Source organism: Carex rostrata, chromosome 9 (assembly GCF_964058835.1).
Source record: "Carex rostrata chromosome 9, lpCarRost1.2, whole genome shotgun sequence".
Taxonomy (NCBI): domain Eukaryota; kingdom Viridiplantae; phylum Streptophyta; class Magnoliopsida; order Poales; family Cyperaceae; genus Carex; species Carex rostrata.
In genome coordinates, this window is record NC_135926.1 from 13382871 (window position 1) to 13404876 (window position 22006).

At 33.7% G+C, this 22006-nt stretch overlaps 2 protein-coding genes across 5 annotated transcripts; both read right to left on the reverse strand.

The window, feature by feature from the left end:
- Window positions 1-5886: 5886 nt before the first annotated feature.
- Window positions 5887-11496, reverse strand: LOC144559716 (DDT domain-containing protein DDR4). 3 transcript variants are annotated; one of them, XM_078308823.1, is made up of 11 exons: window positions 11250-11496; window positions 11061-11171; window positions 10355-10441; window positions 10195-10232; window positions 9846-9927; window positions 9649-9752; window positions 9181-9340; window positions 8580-8672; window positions 8158-8275; window positions 6579-6621; window positions 5887-6449 (listed from the first exon to the last, which is right to left on the reverse strand). In XM_078308823.1, exons 1-11 carry the CDS (start codon window positions 11325-11327, stop codon window positions 6080-6082), a joined length of 1284 nt encoding a protein of 427 aa, XP_078164949.1. In that variant the 5' UTR covers window positions 11328-11496; the 3' UTR covers window positions 5887-6079. The 3 variants fall into 3 exon arrangements, with proteins under 3 accessions (XP_078164949.1, XP_078164948.1, XP_078164947.1); XM_078308822.1 differs by having other exon boundaries at window positions 5887-6458; window positions 9846-9923; window positions 10191-10232; window positions 11250-11494; XM_078308821.1 differs by having other exon boundaries at window positions 5887-6458; window positions 11250-11493.
- Window positions 11497-16177: 4681 nt separating this feature from the next.
- LOC144559719 (transcription factor IIIA-like) lies at window positions 16178-21786 on the reverse strand. 2 transcript variants are annotated; one of them, XM_078308828.1, is made up of 9 exons: window positions 21646-21786; window positions 20907-21002; window positions 20395-20631; window positions 19890-20018; window positions 19653-19799; window positions 18481-18772; window positions 17642-17877; window positions 17400-17543; window positions 16180-16930 (listed from the first exon to the last, which is right to left on the reverse strand). In XM_078308828.1, exons 3-9 carry the CDS (start codon window positions 20629-20631, stop codon window positions 16742-16744), a joined length of 1374 nt encoding a protein of 457 aa, XP_078164954.1. In that variant the 5' UTR covers window positions 20907-21002; window positions 21646-21786; the 3' UTR covers window positions 16180-16741. The 2 variants fall into 2 exon arrangements, with proteins under 2 accessions (XP_078164955.1, XP_078164954.1); XM_078308829.1 differs by lacking the exon at window positions 21646-21786 and having other exon boundaries at window positions 16178-16930; window positions 20907-20999.
- Window positions 21787-22006: the final 220 nt, after the last annotated feature.

Consider the following 22006-nt stretch of genomic DNA (forward strand, 5'->3'; position numbering starts at 1 on the left):
AATACACATCAGATCAAATCCAAGATACAGATTTGAAATATATTTAATTGCCATCATATATGAAGTACCAACTGGCAACTGCTATACAAGCTAATCATAGCAGATGAAACCTTACAATAGAATCTATTTTTAGCTCTCTCTCTCTCACACACACACACACACACATTTTCACTTTAAGGATCTCAATTCACAAGGAATTATAATGAGTTCTCTGAGAGAGACTTCAAAGCCTTCTTTGGCACGACACGTCAGAGGCGCCTCGGCTGTGACATCTTTGGTTGATCAGGGGAAGGTGATTGATCAAGTAGTAGCCTACATTCTCATGATTTTGGCACTTGTTCTTACCTATCTTCTCCACTAGAGAATTTAAAAAAAAATAAAAAATCTTGTATTTTCTTTTGTCTTTTTTTTCTAGTTCTTGGTTATGACCTTATGTATGCTCTATTTCTCTGTGGCAATTTGTGATTCCAAAGTGGAAATATAATGTCTCAGATTGTTGACAGATTATTGCAGTCAATTATTTGTGATGCTTAAGCTTCTGAGTGATACAACTATATACTTACTGCTGTTTTTTATTTCTTTCTTTTAAGCAAACCGTAATCAGATATATAATAGGCTACCAGATGATGCGCCTTAGAAGCAAAATTACAAAATTTTGTAGACTGATACTGATCTAACATTGCCGAGTAGATCATTTCTGGCATGAGTTGGCATTAATTTGATGCTTATGAAAAATCCTGAGTATCTGGTATACTGCTGTGCAAATTTTACTGAAAATGGTAAATTGATCCCTAGCGTTCACTGCCTTAATTATAAGGATTATTTTATTGTTTTGAATTCATATATTAAATATGCAAATTACAAAAACAAATCGACTTAGTGTGGTGATACTGATGTTAAATTGGAACTCTCTTCAACTGCAAGAAAGAAAAAAAAAAAAAAAATCTTAAAATTAGGGACCCCAGCTACTGGAATAAGAAATGTTATTGGGCATCCATATATTTAGAAAGAGGAGGGGAGGGTCCCACTTAGGGGTGAAAACGGAGCGGATAATGCTGATACCATATCCACATCCTTCGGATAATGAGCGGATACGAATACGGATACGGATAGTAAACATATATCAAAATTCAAAACCAAATCCGTCTTAAACGGATACGGAACGGATAGTCCACAGATACGGATTCGAATACGGATATAAGACAAATAATTATCGGATAATTGAGTCATGTGAACTTTAAAATAAAATAGTAATTAACAAAATTTAAAATGTTTTTGTAATGCAGCAAAAAATCAATAAAAAAAACATATGCCTTAAAGGAATAAAGTTTACTGGAAGAAAGCTGCATGAAATATTAGTAAAAAAAAATATTAAAATTGGGATGAGGATTGAGTCATTGGACGCAATAGCTGTTGTTATATTACGCAAAAAAAAAAAATTGAAATTTGATATAACGGCCAGGAATTTTTTTTTTTTTTTTTTAAGAAGTGCGGTGATTAGTGCTAATTCTGGCCGTGATAGTCTATAACGGTCAGAAGACGTGCTTAACTATCACGTTTTCTCTATATCTCAAAAAAACGCAAAAGCGTTCTTCATTTTAGATAGGAGAGACAACAAGGAAGAATGTGTGTGATCGACGGAGAGCTTGCGCGCGCGAGAGAGAGAGAGAGAACGGCGAAGGGTCTCTTTTCCAAAAAGGAGATGGATCGCTGAGAGGGAGGGCAACAGGAGATGTCCAGTAATGGGCAATGAATTTTTGCGCTGATCAGTTCTCTGATCTGCACGATTTTTGACGAAGATCAGGTGGTGCAAATTTTAGGAGCATTTGGGAGTAGAGAATTTTGGGTGCCTCATTTAGAAGGCCAATTTACATAGGCGGACACAAAATAAAAGAAGAAATGTTAAAATGGTTTACATTAACCCTTTAACGTACATGGTAACAAATAATTGTACGTACATGATCAAACCTCTATACCTCCCAAACATTTTCAATAAATTACGCAATTATCAATATTCTAATTAATACATTCAAAGTAGCCAGAAAATAATTATGACGTATTCTGGAAAATAAAACACAATTATTTGCCAGATTCTCTGAAAGAAATGTATTAATTATGCAATCCTAGCCTCGTGATTTAGAGAAGCGCTACATGATACAGAAATTAAAACCAAACCCAAATCATAAAATGTTAATAATGCACCAGCTGGTATTTAAAGAGCATTAATTTATGGAGTGATCAGATCTATATTTCAATTTTTCAATTTTCAATCCACCGATCATAATTCAATGGCTTTTCAAAAAGAAAAGAAAGTAAAAGCTGTGGCAACCATCTAAATTTCATACAGTGCACAATGCCTATATCTAAATTTCATACAGTGCGCAACCCAAATCATAAATTTCCTAGATGCATACATAAAATGTTAATTATGCACCAGCTGGTATTTAAAGAGCATTTATGGATTGATCAGATCTATATTTGTTTGCATAGCTTAACCTATTTTTTGCAAAATTTTGTCCTTCCCATGTATCGTCCGTTAGCTATTCAATCTACCTAGCTAGGAATCAGTAGTAATTGTATGTGTACCATTCCATTAATTTAAAGTGAATTTCACACACACACACACACACACACACACACACACATAAGTTAACCCCGATCGACAAACTGAGAGCAAATCAAAACAGTAAGTAGAAAATGCCTAAGAAGAAGAAATCCACATTACCTCCTCTAAGCTCTTCTCAGGAAAACTCTCCCCGGGCAGAATTGGTCGACACAAGCACCACAGCCTTCAATGACGACCCGTTGGATCTTTCTCCCCCTTGTGGTTCCATCGCTCCATCGGACCGGTTCTTCATCCCGGTTGCTGACGTGGCAAGCGGTTCTCTCATCGAAGAGGCGCGGCTCACGAGCTCCGGGTCTAGGGAGCGAAGAAGCGCGAAGATTTACGGTTGGCCCGTGGTGGTGAATTCTAGCGATCCGATCGAGGATTTCAGACGGTCGATGGAGGAGATGATGAAGGAGATGGAGATAGAAGAGCCGTTGGATTGGAAGCAATTGGAAGAGTTATTGGATGCATATTTGGAGGTGAACGAGAGAAGGGTGTATAGGTACATATTCGCGGCCTTCTTTCATCTCACACTCACACTCACGCTCACAGTGGATTTGTTGTGATTTCCAACCGAATGGGCCAGAATGAGATCTTTTTCGAAATAAGGCCCATGTGACGGTTTTCAAAGGATCCGATTCCTTCTACATATATATATAAGAAACAATAATATAATATAAATGAATACCATTTCTGCATAACTAATTTCTTTTTGGAAAGATAAATGCAATTTTCTTTCTAAAGATTAATGTACAACTTCCTAAGTTATGGAAATATATTAAAATTACGAAGCAGATAAAGGGGAACGAGTGCTAAGCACCTCTTATAAATTAAAATTTTCAATTTTGTGATTTTTGTCCTTCAAGAAATTTTAATTTTCACAACAGAAAAAATTATAATATCAGTTTCTCCTCATAAAATGAAATTACATAAGGCTTTTTTCTCCATTTTGTGGGAGCAATGTAAAGAAGTGCCAAGTTTTCCTAATTTGAAGCACTTAGTTGAGGATTTGGTTGAGTCCTTAAAGAAGAGTCTGGCTAATATAATATCGGCATCATTTCAGTCTATGTAACACAAACTCCAAAATCTATCGAATCGACTTCAAACGGTGAACCCAAACTGTTCAAAACGATATACTTCATTAGTAGTGCATTTAAATGTAAAGTTTATAACTTTTTGAATTTATTTGGTATCAAGTCAAGCGGTCAAATGTGTGAGTTTTTAAGTTAATTTTAATACATTCATTTTTCAACATTTTTACCGCTTGATTTGATATTAAAATAACTCGAAAATATAAAAAATTGCATGTAAACGCATTACTCATAAAGTAAATTGGTTTGAACAATTTAGATTAATCGTTTAAAGTCTATTCAATCAATTTTCAAGTTAGTGTCATGTGACACATATATCATACTAGCTGGATCCCTTGAAGAATGCTGAGAACAAACTTGTGGTGGTTGCAGAAGAAAAAGGAAAGATTGGAGATCAACGGCTATTCAACGCTACATAAAAAAAAAAAAAAAAAACAATGTTGACAATCGTAAATGTTATATTTATTTGTAAAATAGTAAAAAGTACATGAAACTTCTGAATAAAAAATCTATAGTAAAGAAATGTAATAAACTCATTTTTATTGCTTTACTTGTATTAACTTATTATGTTTAAGCTAAATAGTCTACACCCTTTTTTGTTATTAGTGTTGACACAATTTAAATTATTTTATTGATATATTGAGGACTTTGAGAATAGCCAAGTATGATGGCAAAAATAATTTGTTTGGTTTTGCTCGTGTATATTAGACATAAATATAAGCATGCTGAAGGTTTACGTCAAATTTTCCTTTTAAAATTTACTTTATTGGAATGGGTAGTAAGAGGTGGAGTAAATTTTTTAAACGTGGATCAAAAGAGGAGTAAAATAAAAGAAACAAGATGATGGAGTAAGAAGTGAGTTAATCCGGAATAAGTTACTCTGCTTCTCTAGATGAATTAACTTACTCCAAAGTCTACACTTACTATATCTATAGGATCCATTATCATATACATAACTCATTTTTCAACACTGTATTCCTTCATATGAATAAATTTAATTCATAACTTATGTTATCAAATAAGGTGTAAAAGTTAAGAAGTAAGATAGAATAAGCAATTTAATCTTATTAACTTTACTCCATAATCAAACATGACCTACGTGCTCCAAAAAAAAAACACCCACTTTCATTTTCTCTTTAGTTTACAAAAAATTAGAAGAGAGATATTGCAGTATTTCTTTCTAAATTTTAGGAAATGTTCTATTGATTGACAAATTTTAGTGTATGACGTTCATTTCGTTTGAAATTAACATCTACTAGTTTGCCATCGTGCAACTGAAGAGGAGATCGTCGCCAACTTATATATTTATTTTGCAATAATTTTATTTGATTTTAGAATTTACGGTCATATTTGATTGGAATGGAAAGTAAGAGGTGAAGTAAACTTCTTACTCTATATTTAAGGAGTCAAAAGAGAAATAAAATAAAAAAAGCAAGATAGAATAAGAGATGAGTTAATTCAGAATAAGTTATTATATCTCTCTAGGTGGATTAACTTAATCCACACTTACTCCATCTATAGAACCCATTATCATATATATAACTCATTTTTTAACACCTTACTCCTTTATATGAATTAATTTAATCCATAACTTATGTTATCAAACGAGATGTAAAATTTAAGAAGTAAGATGAAATAAGTAATTTAATCTCATTAACTTTATCCCATAATCATATATGACCTACTTGCTTCAAACTAAACGCCCCTTTCATTTTGTCTTTAGTTTCCAGAAAATTAGAATTCTTTATATGTTATTAGACATACAAATAAAAATTTCATATGAATGTTATTTGATTATGCATCACGTATCAACAATTTCACATCACTAAAATTTTAAATTACTTAGCTTAAATAAAATATAAATTAAATCTTATCATGTCTTATATACATTATACATGCTTGATATAAATCATTTCCATATTAATGAATTCAAATTTCAACCGTATTTTTATGAAATTGTAGAAATTATCAAAATAATTTTTTTAAGAGATATTGCATTATTTCTATCTGAGTATTAGAAAATGTTCTATTGGCTGACAAATTTTAGTGTACGATGTCCATTTCGTTTGAAATTTCACAAATTTTCCTTTGCATTGAGTAATAGATAAAAAAAAAATTGAAACGACTAATCCAGATCATTGAATTAGATTTTTCAGCATGAAAGACGCATACACATCAAAATATAAATATCAGAAGTGATGTGATTTTTTGAACTAATGTTGAAGGTACTATTGCAAAAGAGATAACTTCACTGCTATTAGTGCATACATAACCCCAGATTAGCCAGTATATATGTGCTGAGAGACCATCTTTAGCACATAAAACAAAACTTCGCACTGGACACATACCCTAATCTACATACAAAAAATAAGGTTAACTACTAATCCGACTCACTATCTGAAACCCTAGCAGCCTCCTGATAATTGCACATATCTGCTTCAGAGTCTGATATGTACTCAGTGTTAACTACCGGCCTCTGCCTCAGTCTTTTTTTGGCCTCGGGTGTACCATTTCCTCGGTATCCCATTTGATCACTGGTAGGTGCATTTCTTTTACTCCGGCGAAGCACCACCGGTAAATTAGGGTTTTGACCGCGCTTTCTTTTGGCAATACGCCCTTTTCCACAATCACTATCAGAATTGGTAAGACCAAAGTCACTATGCGAGTCTGCCTTAGAAGAGGTAGCACTGTCAGACTGGAGGGCTCCATTTCGGGATCCCTCTTGAGAATTATCTTTGCGATCATCATTCCTGATATTCCTAGTTCAAATAATCAAATTAGAACATTAATTAGTACTTTATTACAAAAATCATTGAAAACCAAAATGTGGCTCTTAATTTAGAACTTCAATACTGAAAGGACTCAATTTAGGAACTTACTCTGCTTGATTTATGGCTTCATTGATACGCTGATCATAATCATCTATTTACAAAAACAACATAACAGTAGTTAGTATTTCATGGCTAGAATTGCAAAGAGCTCTGCAAAATAAATTTGGAAACTATGAGCCGATTGTTACATGGGCTTATTTGGTGTTTAATTGCATATGGATAATAAAGCGAGAGCTAAACCAAAGCTTGATTGAGCCTCATATCATAAGTGAAAAAAATAGGTTAGGTGAGACAACATTGGCCTCAACAAAGTCTCTATGGAACAGTTCCATGGTTAATCAAGGCTTAATTTGCTAAATAGGAGAGACCACCTTAATAAAATAAATCATTAATGCACTGATACAGAAATCCATCAGAGATGCAATACAGACTTGGACAAAGATAAATACAAAAGAAGAAAAAGGAAAAGGTATACTCACAACCAATTCAACAACTGTGACAAATGACGTCAAAATTCATCAATATACAAGAATAAGTAATAAATTGTTAATTAAAATTTTTCTAATATATTGAATCTCAGAATAACAAATTAGAAATGCATTTAATAAGCCATTTTCTGTAACGCTTCAAATGCAAATTGCAAGTGGATTGATTTAGGAGGTAGTAATTGAGGGGCCCACTATTGTGTGTCAGCTTCTTAAACTACTACACTCTTGTGTCCTTTTTCGTCAAAAATAAGCGAAATTTGACCAAAAAACTTGGATTTAAATCAGGAAATCATCTAAAAACTATAAAAAAGAAACAATCGAACTAATATCAGATTGCAGATCCTTATCTCTGATATTCCTAATTGACAGCCTTGATTTCCTTCATCCAAAATCCACTTTTTCAGAAAATTTTCCAGGATTTACCAGGTCCGCAGATATTATCTGCACAACCAAATTGTTATGAAATCCAGTGCAATCAATATCTAAACAGACTAATTTGGTTTCGCAGATAATAAGTGCGGACCTGGTAATTCTGGAATTTTTCAAAAAAGTGGCTTTTGGTTCATATTTTTTTTGGAAGATGGTAAGAAAAAAAAAATTGGATCACAGAAACCTCATATTTTCCCTCAAAACGCCATAAGAGAGATCACATCTGACTAAAAGGAAATTTTCAGAAAAAGAAAGAAAGGCGGATGTGGTAAAATTCATGCTTGATACTGGAAATCAGGAGGAAATAAATGGCATTTTCTTTTTAGGATTTTGCAACTGAATCAAAACATGTCAGACTATCAAGGTGGGAGGGAGGGGAGGGGATTGGGGGGGGGGGGGGGGGGGGGGGGGGGGGGTCTTAGATGGAGAGGAAGAGATCATTAATTGTCAATTAGATAGAATCTTGCGTTGAACTTGGTGCAATTTGAAAATGGTTGGCTGCCAATCAAAAGCATAGAACAGGTCTGTTTGTATTTCTTCTCACTAGATGGATGCTTAACCTGTTTTCATACCGTGCCGAATTTGAGAGATGATGAAGAAAATATCTAAAATTCTAAAATTTATTTGGATAAGCATATTTTTGGTTGTCAAATAAGATTATTGTCACTATAACATATCCCATAAACAAATAACATGACATAATAACTAACCATAGGTGTAACTGACAGGCTGAAGCCCACGGCGGGTACGTGAAATTCTCAGAGAATTGCGAAAAACATCTAGCATCAGTGCCTCCTTTTGCTGCCGCTTAAGCTTCCTTTCTCTCTTCTGTTGTGGATCACACAAAGATGCAGAGTAAAAGAAACACAAAGCAGTCAGACTACAATACTTGCTCCTGCAAGTTACAAACTTCTACAATGAATTATAATAACTTCCAAATATATCAGAAGAGTGAAATCATGTTGGCATCACACTCATTATTTTATGTTGGTATAACATGAGTGCAAGCTCCTCTATGTACTTTCTCATATGACCTTGGTGGCTTGTAGGATTAGAAACAACCATAAAAGCAGCATTCAGCAGAAAGAAAGATAAAATAGATAATGCATAGTAAATGATTTACATCTATTACCTTGTAAAGTGCCTCAACTTTAGGTAAGATGTCTACTTTTATTCTCTCCCCAATAGAAGCTTCCTGAATATCTTCACTAGATATCATTTTTTCCTAAATTCCAAAAAGAAATCAATGCACTAATTAACATATTATTAAACGAACCCTCCCAAAATTCTTTTCCACTCTTTTTCATGCACATCATTTGATATGGGGTGCAAACGGATCAGATACGGATTGGATATGGATGGATAATATCCAATCCGTTTGCACCCCTATTTGATATTCCATTCATGGACTCATCCAAAATAAATCAAGGTCTCAGCCATTTCTATGGAACGTAAGCATCATTGCCAATCTGCACCCATGGTCATGTAGCATATATCCTAAGAAAAGCCAGTGGTAAATGGTCATATAAAATTCATAATTTCCTTACTGCATTTAACATTTGTGATCCAACCTCAAAAGATGCAATATTTGGTTTACCGAAGCAGGTTTTCTCATATCATGGCACCAAATCTGTACTGATTGTCTGATACAACCAACTGGTATGGAAACCTTGGTAAAACTAAAAAAACAAAAAGTTAATATGATAACAATAAACAAGTTAAACAAGCCATACTGCTATCTCTTGAAATTCATCAAGATTTGTTGCAATAGTTTCCCACTGAAACTCCATTTTTGACTCAGTTAATCGGCCTTTTCTGTTCCAATTCGGCTTATGTTCAACTTTAACCTCTTCTCTGTACAGCCTATAGCCTAAATCAGAGGTCCCGTCATACCTAACAAAAAAAATATATATATTGAGAAGGGTTTGTTCAGGTTCCACCACCATGGTCAGATTATACCAGTACTGGTCAGTTTAGTTTTGTACTTCATAAACAAGTTGATGTGCAGTAGGATTTCGAAACAGGCAAAGGGGAAATGTGATACATATGAAAAATGCAATAACACAAATAAAAAAGTAATACAAAAGAAGGACATTAAGACATCACAGGAATGAGCTAATCAATAAATTAAGACATCACAGAAAAGATTGACACTCAAATGAATTACTAAGATAATCAATAAAAGTAAAGTCCAGGCTTACCAGTATGTAAAACCTCTGTTGTTTCCTATGCTCTCTTTACGAAAATTAATAATTGGCCTTCCCATTTTGAGCTCATCAGCGATATACCTCAACACATCCTCTTGCTACCAAATGCAAACAAATAAAGTAAAAATAAAGTAAAAAATTAATGCAACATAAAAAGTGCCCGGATAAGCCATGTGAGAAGAAAACATTACCTCGCCTCGAAGCTCACAAACTGCTTTCAAAATCAGCAAACGGGTCACAGGATTGAGCTCTGCATATGTAGTTATTTCCTTCCTGTATATGCAACAAGAATATGAGCTGTTTTGCATGTGTGCTTTCTTCCAAATCTAAATTTTCATGATTTTTGGGCAAAAACATAAGAACAATAGTCTTTTGATATATAGATTAAACAGAGAGCTGGATACCAAGCTCAATCTAATATAAATGTTAAGTATTCCAGGTTGAAGTACAGAAAAAAAAAAACAACAAAGCCTTTAGTCCCAAACAAGGTTGAAATACAGAAAACATTGACAAAATTTAAGAATTGTACCAATTACATACCCATGATCAGGTCTGAGTGGGTTTTCTCCCTCAGCAACCTGCTCTCAGACAAGGAAATAATTAATCAAACATTGAACCATGAGAAAGTTGTAACAAATAAATTAGAACCTGACAATTCTATCAATCCTGCATTTTTCAAAATTTGAACTTAGTTACATACCCATTTCCACCAGGGGTCTAGCTTTTTGCTGGTTGCTGTTATCCATGCATTTGGTTCCTTCATGTTTCTTGCTGCCGGTGGAATTCCCTAAATGATTTTTTATTTTTTATAAAAAAAAGTTAGCAAGTATCATTTTGACTCTTCTTTTATTTTTTCTTACAGCATCTTTCATGCTTACTTTAACAGAAAATTAATAGCAGAAGAACAAATAATATATGTTATATTGACAAGTGACAACCATGGTAAGTTGGCATCTGTAAAAAAGCTTATCAGAATTTAAAAAAAAAAATAGATTGTAGATATTTTCTCCGTATTTTACAAAGGCTGTGTATAAAAATTGGTGTAACGAGAAAACTGACCGGTCATTTCTCCAGCAATTTGAGGAATCAACTATTTTTTATTATATATCGTGGCTAATAAAGTACTGACTTTTTCTATTCTCTCACACCACATGATGTTGGACTTAGGTTACTGAGAATACCATCAATTTTATTATTTGCATATTGGAAAAAAAAGGCAAAGTTGTCTGCAAGTTTAAACATCTCCAATAAAAAAAAATGCAGCCAATGGTACGATTTTCCGTAATCCTTGTACAAGCAAAATAACAGTAACCAAACAAGATTGGAATAACTTGATTCATTAAATTAATCGAACAAACCATTTCCTTAAAGTGGTGAGTGATCGGAAATAAAGAGCAGAGGAAAACCTTCAAAAGAGCAATGTGAAGCCTTGCCAGATCATTATTTGGCGAAATCAAAGCCTCTTCTATCTCTTCAGCTGATAAACCTAACTCAGCCTTCATCAGCGGCTCAAAAACCTAATATGCACAAAAAAAATTGCACGAATTAACTAAATGAAATTACCAGCAATTTAAAACTATTAGAGCTGAACTTACGTCAAAGAAATTTAGAACTGATGCGAGCTCCCATCGCCGTCGCAATAGTTTCAACGGCTCGAGGTTTGGTTCTGACATGTGTTTGATTTTGGGGAGAAGAGCAGAAGAGTAGAAAGAAAGTCGCGCGTAAAGGTGCGGAAAGCGAAACAAATGGAGAGAACGAGAGAAGCTTGGAGGCCTGGACCAGTGATGGAGAAGGAGAAAGAGAAAGAGAAAGAGAGAGGGGGGGAAGGTTCGATCTTTCGGGGGGATGGAGAGGGAGAGAAAGAGAGAGAGAGAGAGAGAAGGGTTCCAACTTCTAAGCGCCTTTTCGTCTCCCGCCTGTGAAGCTCTTTTTGTGTTGTATTTTTGAGCTCCGGGAGTATTTTCATTTTGCCCCCTTAAAATGTCTAAATATTATATTTCCTCGTCAGAGATATTTCTGATGCGTCACTCACTCTTCAAACCAAGATTCGTATCACCCAGCTTTTACAGCAGATTGGAATCATTGGATGGACGGAAAATTACCATCATTTATATTTTCATCAAGATTCGTGTTATGAAAATATCTTGCTGGCGGTGCGGTGTTATGAAAATAAGTTTTAGTATGCGTTATTTTGAGAGCAATAATTATATTATACAACTCAAAAATAATTTTTTATTTTTCTCTAATTTATCATTTTTCTGATTACGGTAGTGACTTAATAAAGCTTGTATCAAATATATAAAAGGAAATATTAAATGTTATTTGAAAGAGGGTGAAAGAAATGACTTGACTTATTATCTTTTTTTATTTTTTGTAACACTTATTTTGAGAGTTGAATACCGTTAAAAATTACAACAACAACAACCAAGCTTTTAGTCTCAAACAAGAAATTCACATCCTCTCCAATACCTGATAAGGGAATCTTTTACAATTACTAGATCTGAACCGTTCTTTTTAACTTGGCACGAATCTCAAAGCCAAAAAATATTGCCCCCTATTGCAGCCCGAATACCAAACTGATTGAAATTTAATCTCAAACCGTAAAGTGAGGGTGATCCTCTACAATACCGAAGAGGATATGGATTCCCAAACAAGTTGGGGTAGGCTACAAATAAAATCCAATCACAGTTATAAAATAAAGATAAGTAGTAATAAAGTAGTAATAAAAAAATAAAAATAAAAGTGAAAGTGAAAGTGATAGTAATAATACTAATACTAATATTAACTATATTATATCTAAACTATTAATCGTAAAGGTCAAAGTCATAAGCTTACATTCTTGACTCCAAATTTCTAGTCCTACGACCTAAGACCTATAATACTATCCCTAAATAATCCCTAACTACTACTAGGTCATAGTTCTAGTACATATATAATAGTCCTATGTTAGAAATTAATAAGCTTAATTATTAGTCAAATATAATAGTTAATGGTTACAAATTTTTATAATTATCATGAATGTATTGCTTAATGTTGGAATAATCAGGTCATGTTGTGATCTTCTAAGTTGTCTTGAAAGATGAAAAATATGTATGAGAAGTTTAAATGTTATTTAGTTATAAACTTATAATAGAGTGTGTAGAAAATTTATATGAGGTTTATACAATGTGTAATGAGCCTTTTGAACGTAAAAGAGTAAGAGAATATTGATAGTACAAGTAAATTTTCTGTCATAGAGTGTTTTCTCATCCACTACTAAAATATATTAAGTCTGCCTCTATATTAAATCGATCATATCTAATTGGTATCAGAGCCTTGTTGAAAATGACAACTACAAATCTAAATGTCTCCTTCCAATATCCAATTCTTGTTGTTGCAAGCAATTTTTTGTGATGCTTGACTAATTTGCAAAATATATAATCATTGAATTTTACAGTTTCTCTGTTTAAGATGTATGCAGGTTTAGTAGTTACTATCAAAGGTCAAAGAAAGTCAACAATTCATATAATGGCAAGTTGGTGCAACAAGTCATGTTCGAATGTCAAAGCAAACAAAGTAAGTCAACGTGCATATCATGACAAGTCACACAAGATAATCTATTGCATGATTTTCTTAAGTTACAAGAAATGATTTGATAGATATGATATGATGGAAGATTCACATAAGTTATTTGGAATGTCGGATATTAAAAAGATGTATCATAAAGATTACGAAAGATCATGAAGATTATGAAAGAACTTAAAAAACAACTAAAAAAATATGAAATACAATAATATAAGATGAAAGACAATTAGCAAAATATAAAAAACAATCAATACAAGTAAAGACAACTAAAAAAAGTGAAAAATTAACTAGTAGAAGGTAAAATTAACAAGTAGGAGGTGAAAAACAACTAGTAAAAAATTAAAGACAACCAGTGCAAGATAAAAGACAATTAGTAAAAAATGAAAAACGATAAAAAGAAGATGAAAGACTAGCAGTAAAATATGAAAGACAACTAATACACGATATTAGACAATTCTTCTAGAGTGAGTCTATGGTACTATGCATATCACGGGTTGTTACCGTGCTACGGCTCTATATTCGAGTTTTCAAATCCTAACGGTCGATTCGAACCGTTCATCTTGTTCTCCATATTAATATGTGTTTGGAGACCAAATTTAACATTTTTTGAAAAAAAAATTTACCATTTTTTTAGATATTTAGAAAATCACTTGATCTGAAAATTCTGGACCATCCAAAAACATTGATTTTCAATAAATCTAAAAAAATAGTAAAAAAATTTCAAAAAATGTAAAATTTATTTAATGATTGTTTTTGAAAAAAAATAAAAACTTTAATTTATTTAATGATTGTTTTTCAAAAAGAATTTTCAAAATAGATACAACTTTTTATAAATTAAATGTACTAGAAAGATCACAATATTTTCTGGATTATCTAGAAGTGACTTTTGAACCGGGATCAATAACTCAGAATCTAAACATTTTTATTTTTTTCCAATAACACATAAAGAAATATATTAATTTTTCTTACAGCCGCGAAAAATCCGGCCTGAAAAATATTGATCCGGGTTATTTGTTGCAGTCTTTCTAATAAATCAAATTATATTGTATTCCATCTATTTTCAAAGAAATATATTCAACATTTCTAATATTTTAATACAAAAAATAAAAAAATTAGAAATTTCTGTTTTTAAAAAAAAAATTCCGGTTAGTGATTAACCGGTTAAAAACAAAAAAACAAAAACCAACTTTCCGGTTAGTGGTTAACCGGTTTTATTTCTTGAGTTCGGTGAACCACTAATCGGACATTTATCCCAAATCCGGTTATTGGATAACCGGTTTGGGTAAATTTTGAATTTCACTCGCAATTGGATTATTTTTTAAAATTTTATTTATTTTTTGGATATAAATAAAAAAATCGGTCAATGGGATTTAAATAGAATGAATAGAACTTAATTGACCGATTTTTTTATTTATATCCAAAAAAAAAAAAAAAAAAAAAAAATAACCCAATTGCGAGTGAAATTCGAAATTTACCCAAACCGGTTATCCAATAACCGGATTTGGGATAAATGTCCGGTTAGTGGTTCACCGAACTCAAGAAATAAAACCGGTTAACCACTAACCGGAAAGTTGGTTTTTTTTTTTTTTTTTTAAACCAGTTAATCACTAACTGGACATTTATCTCAAATCCGGTTATTGGATAACCGGTTTGGGTAAATTTCGAATTTCACTCGCAATTGGGTTATTTTTTTTAATTTTATTTATTTTTTGGATATAAATAAAAAAATCGGCTTAATTGATATCTATTCTTTATTTAAAATTTTAGCTGCAGCTGTGGAAAATTTGGATGAAGCACAAAAATCGTACCTTCACTCGGATTATAGTAATTGTCTCTCTAATTGTTGAAATTTCTCCCTTCTCCCTACCACCACTGTGATTTTTTATTTGGCTTTAATTAATGAAATTTCGATTAGATATTTTGCACTAGAATAGTTACATTATTAACAATTTAACATCATGTCATTTTAGTTGGATAGAAACATGATTGTTTTTTGTAATGGTAATATTCTGAATATTCAAATTTTAGGTTCCAAGATTTTTCACTTGCTTTCTTTTGAGTATATTAACATAAAACTGATTTAACTGAGCAACTAAAACTTATTATGCCTTGTGATGTGAAGAACCTCTTAGGTACTAACTGAGCGCAACTAAAGCTTATTATGTCTTGTGATGTGAAGAACCTCTTAGGTGCCATGCGGACTATTTCCATGGGGGATATACATGTTACAACCCTTATGAATATGAATAGAGGAGGGACAGTTTTGGATGGTGAAAACGAGTTGCATACGATGCCTTGGATGAATTTGGAAGATGCATGGTCTTAAATGCAAACTTTTACTTTTGTTGTTGCCATTAACATTTGTAGGATTGTGTTTGTATTGTGTGTTTTTCTGAATTGTTAGTTGTAGGTTATTTTTTGATGATGCTAGGTTTTATTGTCGGTTGATGGTTCTTTTTTTGTAGGTATGTGCTTAATAATTGTTTAGGCTTATGGTACGCGTGTAGCTAGTACCAGACTACCAGTAATGCTGCGTGCGTAATACTTTGATTTTCAATTTAATGAAAATCTGTGGCAATACCACTTCTTTCCAAAAATAACATCATATTTGATTCACACAAAAACACTCCAATTTAAAAGAGCAACAAAATATAGATTTAAGAGATTGAAAGAGGTTAAAGAATAGGAACCTTTGTTAATCTTATTTTTCTCATTAAATATCGAACTAAACAATAATAAATTATGAAAATTTCTCCCTTAATTTCCAGAGGTGAAGTTCTGACAAATAAAAAATATTATTTATTTCAATTCATATTTTTTGGATACTTGCAGATGACGTCATAATGACAACTTAATCACCGTTATAAAAATTCCATCACAATTTCAACACATGAAGAGTAATATATTTTCATTACTGGTCCATAAAACACCAATCTCTCTTTCAAGTTAAGCACAATCACAATACAAACAAAACACCGCACCTACAGTAAATAGGACAAAATTAATAGAATAATATTAGCGTGTGTGTTATGCTCGCCAAGAGAGTTTAATGAACATAAACTTTAAAATCTATTAGATTAGATTCAAATGGCGAATTAAAACTGTTAAAACTGATCTACTTCATGAGCGAAATGTGTACATGTAAAATTTAAAAAATTTCAAATTAATTTAGTATAAAGTCGATCGGTAAATAATTAAAAAATGAATGCATTAAAATAATTTATAAACATTCATTTTTCATTAGTTTTGTACTGCTTGACTTTGTACTGAATAAGTTTGAAATTTTCAAAATTTTGAATCTACAGGCATCACTCGTAAAGTATATCGATTTCAATGGTTTAAGCTTCATTGTTTGAAGCCAATCTGATAGATTCTCGAGTTATGCTCACTAAGCCCTTTAGTGAGCATAGCACATGCTAGCTTTGCTTAAATTAATATATCTATATGTTAAAACTTTTGACATGCTTTACTGTCACTGCACTATTATAAACAAATGTACAAGGCACTAAACCATTAACCTAATCTAGCAAGAAAGCAACCATCTCAGGTACTCTGATGCGTTCTCCAAAGAGGCAGAGGAATTCTGAACATGAGATGAATCAGGCGACATAGCCACTCTCTTTCTCTGCAACATTTCAATTGTTACAGTTTTTCTCTTTCTTCCACCTCTCTCCCTTGATTGGAACTCCTCGTCTGCTTCCTCAAAGTCCCCCTATTACCACCAGACAACCAATTAATAAGATGAACAACCTGTCTGACCTACTAAAGGGCAAGTAGGTCGCATTGACCTTTGAACTGTATAATTATACTATTCACATAAGATTCAACCATCTCAGTGACTAAATTGCAGTTTTTATATCCAAAACATTGTAATATTGGGCTAAATATTGATACAAAGGTGTACCCACACTACATCCTGGGTAAATATCAGCATAAATTTCCATTCTTAGCCCTTTTAAAACCCACAAACAACCCAGATGCGTAATGAAGTATGGGGATATTCTAGAATATTCAAAAAAAAGGACAGCAATCCAAGAGGACATTTTTCTTCATTTTGTACATGTATTATGTGATATTTCTTACAATTTCCGTGGATACACAAGAATTGGAGCTACATGAAAATGATAATTGCACTTGCATAACACAAAAATCACGGTTACCAGAAATGATGAAGCACTTACATGACAATACAGATGTCTAGCAGTCCTCTCATGGTTGTCCCTGACATGGCGGTAAGCAAACCTTTCATCGCATCCAGAGATGCGGCAGGAAAACGGCCTAAAATCTTCATGGACAGCCACCACATGCTTCTTTAGGTTTGATTTCTACACGATCCATCATCAAAATAAAAATCCTAACTCAGAATTGGAGTAAAACTTCTAACTACAGAGAACGATTCAATGGAATGGGAGTAGTCTTTTACATTAGAAAATGTAGCCTTGCAATCTTCAAAAGAGCATTTTATCTTTGGCATAGCAGTGCCTTCTTCATGTGTACGCTGGTGGCGCTTCATGTTCTTCTTCAATTGTTTCTTCCCACATGTCTCACAAGTAATATAGCTGTGACATAATTTCATATGCTCCTTCAGACATTCCGCATTTGAGAAATGTTTCAGACAGTCTTGTTCCATGCATATAACCTCACAACAGTCCAGTTTCACTGACACATCATTGGCAGCACATTAGTACAGCTCAACTTCATTCATGATTTTTTTTTTGTTTTTTTCCCCAAAAGAAATGCCCACTCTATTTCCAATTATTTACAGAAGATAGTATAACCTTTTGGTATTTACAAAAAAAAAAAAAAAAAAAAATCTCATAGTGTGGGCCGTTTTAAATGGAAAAAACAAGCATTCTCACAGGATGTATTTTTATTGGTAAAGATCGTGTATTGGGTTTGTTTGTACATTGCTGCTTGCTCAATACATCATGTTTTATTCCAAGTTCACAACTTGCTTCTCAATAGATACAGAATTAGGATTTTGAGTTTTAGATATATCAATGGAGGACAATAGTAAAAGAAGAATTTATATTTCTTCAGAAAAACGAGAGTATAAATTAGATGAGAAACATTTTGCTGCAGTTTATGATGAATTATTAGAGATTTACAGTCAGCGCAAAGTGCTCAATTTTTACTTTTATTTATAAAACCAGTTTGTTGCTCACTTTAGACAACCCACAAAGTGTGTACCGTGATTTCTTTATAATAAGCTTCATTTAAAATAATAAGAGAGTTAAAACAGAGGAGTTGCCAGTTAAGTACCATGTGATTTCTCATGTGTTGCAAGCTTAGAAGGATATTTGAATGTTTTCCCACAACCGACCTCCTGGCATACAAACTCTAGCTGTTTCTGCTTGTGCTCTTTATCAGGTGATATACACTCGTGGAAATCTTTAACATGTCTGTTCATATTAGCTTTAATCACAAACCGACTGTTGCAACTCTCCACAGGGCAACTGAATGTCTTGCCTTGGTGTGACATCAAATGCCTGTTCAGATGGTCCTTTCTTTTATAGCTCGATTTGCAATCTTCCCAAGGGCATGAAAATAGCTTCTGCAATTGTCACATACAAAATTTGATAAATACCTATTAAAGCAATATTAACTCAATCAAACCAACAGAATAAAAACTTAACTCTTTTTAAAAGGTTCAAGGAAACTACACCAATAATCTCTTCAGATATTTGCAAAACAATACATAATTCATATTAACAGGGAAAGAAAAAAAAAATATTGACAAATGTTGTACGTGCTTCTTGTCAATACTAATTAAGATAAATCAAGCAAAGGGGAGTGTGTGGTGTGTTGGTAAGTTGCAGAGTTAATATTTTCACTCAAAAATGATTTAATTGAGTCAAGATGAAAAGGTTAGGGAAATGATCAAATGCCTATCAAATGCCTTTTCATTAACTAAACCTTTTGATCTGCAACTGGTGTTGTTCACAAGATGCAAACAAATTATCATTGTCCATGTATGTAAATTATTTTTCTCTATGCAGTATTACAGCATTTTGCATTAGTTTACACAGTTGCCCATTCAAAATTCCAAAGTTGAAAGAAAATCAAATCAAACCTGGCAAGTAAGAAGCGTGATACTGAGGCACAAATATTAAAGGAGCTTCACAGGAGGTCAGCCCATCCTGCTACTAGTCCATTCAAGGCATGTACCTCTTCGCATTTTGGAGATCTTTTATATGAGATCCAATGCTTCACACCCATTGATTACATTTTTTATAAATGTAAGGAGGACCTGCAAAATCTCTGAATTTAGTTTCGCATTTCTCAGTAAGATTTAATTAGTAATCCTTTTTATCAAGGGAATGGAATCAGATTCAAACTGCAGAGCATGTACATAAAATCAGATACTGATGCGAATTGTTTGTAACAGATATACAAGGTATAGATAATTGGTAAAAGGGAACGTAGAATTTGACCTGAGAGGAATGAGAGAACATGTGTTGTTTGAGATAAGCTGGTTTTTTGAACGAAACACCACACTCCTTGCATCTCTTTCTTTCTGCCTCCTTCATCAGCTGCTGCTCCTTTTCACAATCTACTTGGCCTTTGGCCGCTTCTTCTTCCTGCAAACATCACATCACATCTCAAGTTATAATTACCATTGTCACAGAGAAAAAGAAGGAAAAAAGATGTGTGAGTGAGTAATTAGTTACCTGATGCGCGGAGTGGATGTGAGATGTTATGAGAGATCTCTTAGATCTCACAATTCCACAAAACTCGCAAGAGTACCTCCTTATGTCTACCTTTGCAACCTCCGTCTCTGCCTCAGCCCTCAGCCCTAACTTGATTTCTCAAAATATTGTCTCACGTCAGGCAGCCATATTATTACAGCAGAATATGCTTAATTTTTCATTGACAGTGCGCATGAGTCTTCCATTGCAAAAGGATATCTCAGGTTACCGAGACATAAATATTTGTACAGAATAAAGCAGCACAAAGTTGAGGATCAGTGACAACAAATTGCTTTCTAGAGTAAGCAGTTAGGTCTCAAGATCAATTCCGTCATAGAAATTAGCTCAGTGAGACTATGAAAATTGCAGCCTTTGCTGCTTGTTAGATTTCCATCTTTGTCTTTTGAGAAAGCAAGTTATGTTGCTTCAACAAACGCACAATATAACCAAAAATGTATATGAAAACTTTGGGCAAGGACAACATTACCTTGGTCTCAGTTTCCATCTGCACATGCTTCTCATCAGATTCTGGGGTGCCGTTTTCACTCCCAGGAGCAGCAGCACCAGCATCTGCTTCAGGTTTCGAATCCTGCATGTTGACATCTGCTCCAGCTGTGGCGGCATCATTCTGAGACTCATTAGTTTCCATCTTTGTAGCCTCTTTCGGTAATTCATTCAAGTTTGTGGTGGAAACAGGAACTTCAGTTTCCTCCTCTTCTATCATCTGCAACAATTGAGTAACAATAAATATATTAAAGTTGCATGTGACATTATTTTATGAACCAAAGAAAATCAACCTGGAGCAGAGGTGCTTTCTGGTCTATAAATTATACCCGAAAGTTTTGGATGAGCAAAACCCCCGATAAAGGAAGAAACATGTTCAACAACAAGCCGGAACTAATAGCCTAGATGGCTAAGAGTCCTTGACGATTAACCAAAAAGGACTTGGCGGTTGAAAACATTTTATAAAATTTAAATAGTACTGTCTCAAATACTTACAGTTGCTGAGTCAACAGAGACAATCCCGTGGATGTTGAGGCGAACCTTAACTTTCAGTTTGGCCTTCTCCCCGTTGCTGGATTGGAATGGACCAATCTACAAACAATGGTACCCAACAAGCATTTTAGATACAAATTAGAGAATTTCAACAGCACAGTCATAGCCTAGTTGCCTGCCAGAGATGTGCAACCCAACAACTGCCATGTAGTGCAAAAATTCCCACTTGGAAATTAAACAGAAATTTTAGCATTTACAGAAAGATAATAGCTATGCTCTGGAAACACGACCATCTTAAAAAGTAATGCATCAGGTCCCTTGCAAATTAATTGGATGTTTAGTTGGACCAGGGCCAGACAGCTAAACTGAATAGAGTTCTCAATTTATATGGGTCAAAGCCTACAGAAAGCAGATAGTGCATGTTTGACATTTTGTATTCCAATTTGAGATTTTCTTTAAAGAACTTTCAGCAAAATCCCTGAAAAACAGAATTTATTGTGATGGGTACTGACCGTGTATAGTTGTTGGAAGAGAGAGATCCGAAATTAAATTAGAAATTGAATTAAATGAAGCTTGCAAGAAAGTTGCATTAAAATACTTCATTGAAACAGTTAACACCTGAGATTTATCGAGCAATAAGAGGATTACGGGGAGATCTAACCTAACCACCTAAGTAGAACCATTGCTCGTAAGGATTGAGTCAAAACTAAATATTGACAAGAAAGACATCCATAAACTATACCTAGCGCTGGACGCTACGAACAGAAAACGCCGCGAGCGAGGAATTATCCGATCCGTTTGCACCCCTAGCCGCCGTAGCGAGGTTGAAATTTTGGAAACACAGAGAGTGGGTCTGTGGGTGGATGGGTAGGGGTTTCGTTTAGTCGAAGAGTCGCATCTTGGTGCGACAGGATAAACAACTTGAGATTCGGAATTTCCAATCGGATAATCAGATAATCGCGGAAATAAATCTGCTGCGATCCCTGTTATTCCAACTTTATATGAAAGGCTGGATTTGGAATAACAGGGTCCCTGCAATCCCGTTGGATCGCGGCCGTCAGTTCTCTCATGCGTTGTTGTGTCTATTGTCTGTACTTTTTAGC

What these genes read in the sequence shown, in the direction of transcription:
- LOC144559716 (XM_078308822.1), bottom strand. Translation starts at nt 11,327, where the DNA reads ATGTCAGAACCAAACCTCGAGCCGTTGAAACTATTGCGACGGCGATGG. An exon ending in TTCACATTGCTCTTTTGAAG is followed by an intron (nt 10,442 to 11,060) that starts GTTTTCCTCTGC and finishes AAAATCATTTAG; the next exon opens with GGAATTCCACCGGCAGCAAG. An exon ending in TCAGACCTGATCATGGGTAT is followed by an intron (nt 9,924 to 10,190) that starts GTAATTGGTACA and finishes ATATACAGGAAG; the next exon opens with GAAATAACTACATATGCAGA.
- LOC144559719 (XM_078308829.1), bottom strand. Translation starts at nt 20,631, where the DNA reads ATGATAGAAGAGGAGGAAACTGAAGTTCCTGTTTCCACCACAAACTTG. An exon ending in ACATCCACTCCGCGCATCAG is followed by an intron (nt 19,800 to 19,889) that starts GTAACTAATTAC and finishes TGATGTTTGCAG; the next exon opens with GAAGAAGAAGCGGCCAAAGG. An exon ending in CTAGACATCTGTATTGTCAT is followed by an intron (nt 16,931 to 17,399) that starts GTAAGTGCTTCA and finishes TGGTGGTAATAG; the next exon opens with GGGGACTTTGAGGAAGCAGA.